The following is a 9655-nucleotide window of genomic DNA, read 5'->3' as shown; positions in this document are numbered from 1 at the left end:
GAAAGAGTCCAATACATTTCCATGTTAGTTGAACTTATCAATTTCAGCTGAAGAGTAAACAGCGACAAACCGAAATCGAATCAAACGCTTTTACAAACGACAAAGAATTGCGCCTACAATGAGCGGATCAGTATATTTCCATTTCTTTTTTCTCTGTGCTGATTAAACAAATCTTTTCATACCTTTAAAAGTGCGTTCCATTTTCTTCAAGCGTTAAGTAAACCACGCATCAACAAATTCCAATACCTTTTTACCGCTTTGGAGCACTGTCCTGGACAAATGTCGGTAATTCACATGTGCTAAAATAGGTTTTGCATTGAAGAATTAACAACCACACATAGTATAAGGGAACCGCAACTCGCGATTTTGAAAGACAGTTTTCGGCAGTGCAGTGCGTCTAAATGTATTTGAAAGTACAGAAGCTATGCCTTTGTTCAAACTCGCAAACACGATTTCTCAAAGGACAACAAACAATTAGACGGTTAATATATTCAGATGCGCTTCAATAATTTGGACAGAAGTTATAGACTAGAAATTAGGCTATCGAAAGTCGCAGACTCGCGTATGCTCACATTACTATACACATATCAGATGTTTAGTTTTATTTTTAATAAACATTATAAGATATCTTGCTCCTCAATTAGTGACCGGACAATTACAACACACTCGTCTTCTCGCCTTCAAATGACCGGTATTGGTAAGAAAGAATAGCGCGTGGCACACTTTTGCGCGCGGAGTGTTTTGACTTAAACAGATTGACGTAATACATCACGGATTTAAGGCTCTTATGGTGGACTGTTTTGCAACCGTATCGCTTCTTGAATAAAATCATTCGGTTTCTTTTCTTATCTGGGCTGATAAAGATACCTTTAAAAGAGTTCTTTGTTCCACATCCAGAATATCGTTTACGCTCTTGTTTAAAGACAAACTCGTGGTTTTGCAAAGGACAGCAAACAATTATTTAGTAAATATTAAGCTCAGTTAGCTCAGGATGTAGACAAAACTTCTCATTTTTACTTGCTTATGCGTTGAAAACTTTTATTTTTATTAGCGGGATTAAGGCCGGTAAGCCATATTTTGAAATAAACACTTTGAAGACAGTAAACTAATAATCGTTTATTTAGCAAAAACAATAGTGCTAATAACTGAATTCTTTTAGTTTGTAAAGAGCAATATACGCGCAACGAGAAAAGATTGCAAGAATCATTGCTTTATTTCTTCCCATTAGCTTTTCTTTAAATGGTCGATAGGGAGAAAAGACTTTTCTCTTTTCCGCTGTACAACTTTGAAGGGAAAATTTTTGCCTTTCTTGCGACTTTTTTAAGAATAAATAGCAATTTACTGTCTAGACACATTCCATCGCGAATACACATTGATATTTCTCCCCAAAAAATAAAATAATATGTTTATTTTATCATGTTATGAAGTTCCCTTACTAAAATCATAAATTTCGCAAAATATTTATATCTACTTATCTTTTGGCAATAAGCCAGAAGAGGGCAGGGTATCATTGAATGATGTTATGTTCTAAAAATATTGTATTACATCTCCCGATCTATTTTTAAACTATGATGTCATCCACTATAATTAGTCACCCACTGTGAAAAATGACGTCATCAACGCCTCTACACCCTTGCGCATATACGCCCCTCTACCCGATGATGTAATCCTCCGAAAAGGGAAATTACGTCATCCCCCAGGGGGACTGTGACGTCATCTGCGCCCCTTACGCCCTTACGCATGCGCCCTGGCGCAGTATCCCTATCCTTATACTACTCATAATGGCAGATTTCCCTACCCTTTCATATACCTAAACTTGTGAAATTCCTACCCTTTTTTATACCTGAAGCCTGAAAAAGGTACCCCTTTCGGGCGGAGCCTCCCTCTTATAGGACATTATATAGAGTACTCCCCATTATTTTCCAGGTAGGAACTGTTTAGCCAAACGGACTGAATATCATCTTCAACTTCATTTCAACTGTGAGTTGCATGTATACGCGCGCTATTCTATACACACGCACGCGCTTCTATTTGTCGTCCTAAATTTCAATTGCGTCAGTTTAACCGTTCACTCTCTAACACTGAAGAAGAGTTATACACCCGAAACGTATGTTTTTACAACCATTTATGACACTTTTTTTATATTTTTTTTTACAATATCATTTTGCAAGTTACTTTATGTTTATGCGTGCAGGCATGGTGATACGTGTTTGCGTCAGCTGTCGCACGCTCAGTTCGTCAACGAAAAATGCAACAAAATGATTTGGAGAAAGACTCAACAACAGCAGGTCCCTTGTCAGCGAGAAGTTCCTATTAGAGTCGTTTTGCCGTACAAGGATCAAAAAGCAGCAAACTCAGTACGCAGACAACTGAGCGATCTCAGCGGACACCGAAATCCGTCCAGTTTACACCGGCCGTAAGATCAATTAAAGACACAATTAAAGTGAAGGAACAGAAACCGGCCATCGTAAACCAACAAAGCGCTGTTTATTATTATAAGTGTGATCTGTGTGATGCAGATTACGTCGGCTATTCTTGTCGACACTTGCACCAGCGCATCGAAGAACACAAAGGATCGTCTATCGGACATCACGTGAAAGAACAACATGGAAAGGAGCCACACAACATCGAGAAGAATTTTAAGATTTTAAGGAAGTGCCAAAGCAAGCTTGACTGTTTGATTTTTGACATGCTTTTTATTAGACTTCTGAAACCGAAACTTAACAAACAGAGTGACTCGCTCCGCGCGAAATTATTTGTTTAGATATTTTTAGGTATTTTAATGTTCTTATTCTCGTCGTCTTATTCGCTTGCTTTACGTTTTTAATTATATCTTTTACAACTATGCATGCCATTCGCACAAAGTTATTTTTTAGCCATTTTTAGCCTTTTTATTCTTATTGTCTATTGTTTGTATGTACATATTTTAGCGCTTTTACTATATTTACACATGTAATTTTATTCTAACACCTAACTTGAAAATGACCGTCGAAGGGTCGAAACGTCGTTCTAATTTTTTAGCGTTCAATTTTATTATATAATTAAAATAAGTGTTTAAAATCGTAGAGGGACTTTATAGACTGCGTTTTATGGTACGTTCTCCTGCTTTCGTGAGCGAAGGCAAAGTACTGGGAACGGGTTGCAGTGCTACCATTTGGTGCTAAATCGAGTGGTTAGCGGTCCTTTACACGCTCAAAAGAAAAAAAATATGTGTCACCCCTACAAATGAATGCTAACGGTCAACAGGCTAATTAAGCGGCCTTCACACGACAAACTATTGGCCAATTCGTGAACTACGCAACAATGGCAAACAAGTTGGCCAACTGTTGGTGACAAAATGGAACTTGTCTCTTTTTTTCTCACCAACAGTTTGCCAACTTGTTTGCCAACTGTTGTTGTGTCGTTCACACACACCAACTTGAGTTTGCCAACATGAGTTTGCCAACTTTAGTTTGTCGTGTGAAGGCCGCTATAACAGGGTTGTTAATCAGGCTAACAAGAGTGCAAATTAGGCTAGCCGAAGTGCTTATTAGGCTAAACATTTTAACCTGGTAATGAAGTTCTTTTGAGTGTCGTGAACAAGCGCTAACCAAATCGAGTGAACTTGAAAGAAAAGTCAGGGTTACGAGGCTGGTCTCCGGGAAATTTTTTCTGTTACAAGTGCGTCGACTTGTATGGGATTCACCAAACGGTTAAAGCAGAGTGTGATCCAATATCGCTTTAATTTGGCGGTAAAAACGCGGTAGACGTCGACATTTTATTAAAATGGGAAACAAAACGTTTTCACAAGGGAGGAAAAATCATAATTTTGCAATGGCGAAGTGGCATTGACAACTCAATCGTATGAGGTTGCTCACAAAGCGATAAGTTAAAAAAAAACTTCCTAGAAGGATCATTCTCTTGATTGTGAGTAATTTGCTAAACCCGCACCATGACCAAGAGTGTTAGTGCGATAGAAGACATCTGAGCTATATAGTCTACATTATTAATATACGATCTTCTTTTCTAGAATGGCTAGGCAGATCGATCGAAGCAAGCGTCATTGGAACACTCTGAAAAAGACGAAACTGGAGCATGAGACTGTAATCATGCAAACTTTATTGTATTTCTTTTAATTTCCTATATTTTGGTCAAGAAAGAGCAATGAAAAATTACCTTTTTGTTTATTTAATATAAACTTGACTTTCTTTTGCAATGTAATTTGTGCTGAGTTGTTACTTTCAACTAACTTTTCTTGTTGCTAAAGTACTGCAAAATTTCAAAAGCAATCCCTGGGCTTCTACTTGCTCCACATCACTTTCAGGTGGACTTATTTGTGGAGGGCTTATATACGGAGGTTATGATGTGGGGGGGGGGGGGGGAGGGGTATTTTCGGAAGGAAATTTTTCTTTTAAAAAATCTTTTGTTTCTGAGTTAGGATACTGTGTCTGGAACATTTGTGATACCACATGACAAAACTTTCTAAACATAACGAAATGAAACCCAAAACAAGTCCTACAGTCGTTAAAAAACAGGTTACTGAGCATTCTCTATAATAACGCCGTCAGATAGGGCCTTGTTAATAATGGACAATGGGGATGTCACATGTGCAATAGCTAATTGTATGTAAGCTTACTTCAGGGGTTAGGGTTAGGATTTTTGTATTTTAATGTATTATTTCTGTATATAACTTATGGCTTAATATTTTTTTTCTAGCTAGTTTAGGTGCCCCCTATTAGTAGGGGGAACTCCCTCGGTTATTCACATACGACAACTAAATAAAGTTATTATTACATGTATTTTTATTATAATGTAAAACAAGCTAGACCTATAGTAAGAGCTTTTAATCGGAAAAGCTACCTTCTTTCAAAAGCTTCAAGGTAATATAAGCCTTATATGTAGGAGCACTTATTTTTGGAAGGATTTTTGAGTTTGAGATTTTTTTTGGAGGGGGGGAAGGGGATTCCTTGGGCAGAAATGAAATAAATCAAGCTTCACATCCGTTCCTGATACACTGAACCAAAAAGCATTTCGTTTAAATTCCATTTTACATCAATTTGCAAAACATTCAGACATTTTCTGTTAGCCATTCCTCAGCGGATTGTTTACTCTGCTAATTCCGGTGCACTGTTCCGTTAATCTAATTGGTTACTTTTTTCTGCAACTAGAGTTACATTCTCCTTAAGAACCCGGTCGGGGACGGGGCTCTTCTTAAATTGGACTACACTGGGAGGCTCCGGGGAGGTACCTTTTCGCTGGAATTTTATAAAAGGAGACACAAAGCTGTAAGCGAAACTGTAGGCGAAAGTGAAAAATTAAGAAAAGAAATGCAGTATCCTCTCTTTAGGTATCTGAAAGGGGTACCATTTTCTATCGAAGGTATACGGAAGGCTTACCTTTTCTGTCAAAAATGGTATATGAAAGAGTAAGGGGTTTCGACCTCGGAACTGAGCCTTCCCGTATTAAAACAAAACATGTTTGAGTATCCCCCTCCCCGAGGATCTTGAAACTCGTGGTAAACTACACTGATTGAAAACGTCATTGGTTGAAACGTACTATAGCGACTGACTAAATAATAAATAAACGTAGCAATCGCTAATTTTTATCGCGTCTTTATGAAAATCACAATCTCAAAGAAAAGTACTTGGGACACCATTTAAAACGCGACAATTCGTCACGAATGCTAGGAAATAGAGATCCCACCCCCACCCCCTTTACAATGGTACAACATTGGAAGTGGAGAGAGGGGGAATTACTAGATATTTTGTATTTCAGACGGCAAAAACAACAACAACAACAACAACAACAGCAAGTGTCCTTCTCCCATCGCCAATCTGAATTACTTTTTGCTCCGTCTGGCGTACCAAGCTTTCGTGCGCTTTTCATATTCTCGAAAAAAAAAAAACGAGTGCAACCCAGGTGATAGAGAAACCTCCTACGTAATACTACTTTTTGGGGGTTCGCCGCAAGATTTGTGTGTGAAAGGCCCCGTGTTTAGTACAAAATGGCGTGCTATTAACTTATCGCGCACAGTACAAAGTAATGAAAATGGATAATTTGGTCCTGAAAAAGAATGGAAATAACGCTCGATACATACTCCGAGACAAAAATGAATGTGACCAATCTGTCAGTGGGGGTTATAAAGAGAGAAGCAGAGACACCAGTAAAGGTCAAAAGGAAGGCTTTATTAAAGGCTTATGTTTCCTTCTCCAGCAAAACATGACCCACTTTACAGTGTTTTCTAAACAACAAGTAATTTTCTACCCTATTACATAAAACCGTGCTCATAATTAAAAGCCTTTCCGACGACAAACATGCTTGGTTAATCAGAAGTGCTGTGATATTAATAGTCAGACGGCTCTCCGCTGTTCAAGAAAATTTATTATCCAACACCATTCCATGGCGTACAAATCACGCGCGATGCAAATACGTATTTTGCACGTTATACTCAGCCAAGATTACCTTTTTGGTTGGCTGGATACCCAGTGGTTACCAGCTCGTATTCCAAAAGCTCTATTCGTATTCTGTCTTTCGAGGAATTTTCAATTAGAACCAGGAAGATCACACATTGCCTTTGCTAAAAGCAGTGTATTCCGATTGGTTTGTGTAATCGAAGGAGTTTTTACGGGAGACGCCTTTTTAAACTTTGAGAAAGTCGGTTTTAGTCGGTATTGGTAATTATCAAATTCAAGCCGGGCTTTTTAGGCAGAATGGAAGTACTCTTCCGTTGTTTTGATCAGATGCACGGTCGTACTTTCTTACTCGTGAACTAGAGATTCTTATAGACGATGCCCCAAATCGTAAAGCCTCCGTAAAACAATGCTTGCATAACGCTCAATTTACTTTTAAACAAATCATTTAATGAAAGTTTCCGGCAAATGTTCCACAAAACTTCAGAAATGAACCTGCACTGAAAAACAAACATGTCTTGCAAGAATTGTCTGAAGAATCTAAACCGACACAGGCGATTTTACTGAGAAAGTTTAAACAATTCTACAGCAAAAAAGCGGTTGGATAATAAATCGGTTCAGTGCGAAGCTCGCGTTTGTAAATCTTTCCCAATATTTGCATTTTGACTCGCTAAAGAAAATTGTAATAATTTGCCAATAAAATTTGATTAAGCTTCACAGCAAGGCAAGCATGTCTGTCGAGAAAATTGAATGAACGTCACTTATCCTACAATAAAACTATCTGAGGACACAAAATACAACAATGCGCCACTGTCAAAAACACTACGAAATTCCTAATCACAAGTGACTTCATAAGACCTTGTATTTTCTTGTTTAGGACTAAAAACACTACCATATTCTTGATTATAAATAACGTAATAAACTTTAGTATTTCTTGTTTAAAGACTGAAAACACTACCAAATTCTTGTATATCTTGTTTAGAGACTAAACACTACCAAATTCTTGATTATACATAAAATAAAAAACCTCACAATCTTCTTGTTTAGAGGGCAAGGGTTAGCATGTCTGTCGAGAAAATTGAATGAACGTCACTTATCCTACAATAAAACTATCTGAGGACGCAAAATACAACAATGTGCCACAGTCAAAAACACTACCAAATTCCTAATCACAAGTGACTTCATAAGACCTTTGTATTTTCTTGTTTAGAGACTAAAACACTACCAAATCCTTGATTATAAATGAAATAAGAAAACCTTAGTATACCTTGTTTAGAGACTAAAAACGCTACCAAATTCTTGATTATAAATGAAATAAAAAACCTCACAGGCAGGCCCAAGAATACATGGCGACGTACAGTAGAGACAGAATTGAGGGGCTTAAACCAAAGCTGGAACACCATCCAACAGCTGGCCAAAGACAGACAGCAGTGGAGGACCTTTGTTGCTGCCCTACGTGCCAGTGGGCACAATGGGCAGTGAATGAATGAATGAAAAAAAATCTTCTTGTTTAGAGACTAAAACATTACTTAATTCTTGATCATAAATAAAATCACGACCTTAGTATTTTTTGTTTGGTGGCTATAACCACTACAAAAAACCTTATTATAACTGTTGTTATGAAGTGAAATATTATTTTTAGTGCTCCGTAATTTTAGTTCATGATTTATTGTTTATAACTTTGTAAAACATGAGAATCTTGTGATTTAAGACCTTAGACCTTGGCATTTTCTTGATAGGAGACTAAAAAACGTTACCAAATTCCTAATTATAAATTTCATTATTATACCTTAGTATTTTGTTGCCAAAGGACTAAAAACACTACCAAATTGCTACTTATAAATGTCAGTACCAAATGTCTTACTATTAATAACTTTATTAATCCTGAGTACGTATTTTTTGTTAGTGTCTGAAAACGCTACCAAATTCTTAATTACAAATTACATCAGCTAACATCATTCGACTAGTATCTTCTTTTTAAGTGAAGAATAACAATATATAACAATAGAGTTGATGTTCGCGGGCGTAAATATGTTTTTGGCCCGACTCAGGCTCATTTTAAAAAATGAGCTCTGAGAAGGGCCAAAAACATATTTACGCCCAAGAACATCAACTCTATTACTATTATGATCATTTCAGAGGGCATTAAGTTAAGGAACCAAAAAAAGTAAGCGATATCTTAAAAACTGCCGACTTGCGAGTCGGCGTTTATTTCAGATTGAAAACTAGGTTTAAAAGTTTACAAAACTTGGCAGACAACCGCAAAATTACTCAAAACAATCTTTGCTTGAAAAGGAAATTACAGAATTCTATCGGCAGCAAAGAAATAGTCGTCATTTAGAAGTGTTAAAATTAATTGTACTGTTTGGAATATGCCTGAAATTCAACTGAGCGAGTTTTGCTCGACGAAGACAAACTTACATTCTTTTCGCCGCCTGGATTCTTCTTTGAGTTTCTGTAATTCCTCTTCATCTAGCTGAGAAGACTGAAAATTTGCTTTCCCGTTCAGTCCTTCAAAAATTTTGTCGTTATAAAGCTCAAAAACAGTTTTGAAGCTTCTCGACTCAAATTAAACGAAGCTTGAAAATATGCCAGCTTGTGCCAGCCAGCAAGAAAACGGCGCGAACAGAATGGTTTTCAGTTCTGATCGTTAATAACTTTTTTCAGTCTAATTGGTCCACCGCAGCGGGCTTAAATATATTTTAGCCCGCTGAATTCTCCATTTTAGCCCGCAAAATACGCCACAATGCCCGATGAAATGATTATAATAAAGGTTTACGCCCCCCTCTTACAAACAGAATTATGGCGTCTTTAAAAGCAATGATATCCATGTGATACCTTGCAACATTTTAACACTGCTCAAAAGGAGGTCTCGTATGTCTCGTTTGGTGGCTCATGAATGTCCGCAATGACTACGTCACTTTCAGGATAAATCGTGCTAGGTTTGGGTTTTGTTATTTTAGTCACCTCACTTCTGGTATCGGCTTTCTTGTCACCATTCTGAGTTTCCTTCACGTTAGCTTCGTCGGCTTCCTCAAGGCTAAATTCAAATGCTCCGGTGTCTTTTAAAGTGCTTGAAATCGATGGCATGTTTATGTTTCCCGTTTGGAGTTGTTGTTTAAGAGCATTCCTGCCAACCAATCCACGTAATTCGCCCTGTAACTCATTCAGAGGCAGCAGCATGGCCATACAACACGAAAAGGACCATTGTGGATTTTTGCGCCACTCTTTTATGTGACGGTAAACTAGTAGAAGGTACTGGACTG

The 9655-nt window shown here is 37.6% G+C and overlaps 2 protein-coding genes across 2 annotated transcripts in view; both read right to left on the bottom strand.

Annotated features, from left to right (window-relative positions):
* The window catches only part of LOC144640205 (uncharacterized), a 274821-nt gene that overhangs the window by 142276 nt on the left and 122890 nt on the right, over nt 1-9655 (bottom strand). The window lies entirely within an intron of this gene.
* LOC144640139 (uncharacterized) overlaps nt 6150-9655 on the bottom strand; it is a 40456-nt gene continuing 36950 nt past the window's right edge. The window contains exon 14 of the mRNA XM_078499350.1: nt 6150-9652. Coding sequence (XP_078355476.1) covers nt 9249-9652 — 404 coding nt within the window. The 3' untranslated portion in view covers nt 6150-9248. The remainder of the gene's footprint in view (nt 9653-9655) is intronic.

This window comes from Oculina patagonica, unplaced genomic scaffold (assembly GCF_052425735.1).
Source record: "Oculina patagonica isolate OP01 unplaced genomic scaffold, crgOcupat unplaced2, whole genome shotgun sequence".
NCBI lineage: Eukaryota > Metazoa > Cnidaria > Anthozoa > Scleractinia > Oculinidae > Oculina > Oculina patagonica.
The sequence above is the reverse complement of the archived record's forward strand: the minus strand, read 5'-3'. Positions and strand labels throughout refer to the sequence as shown.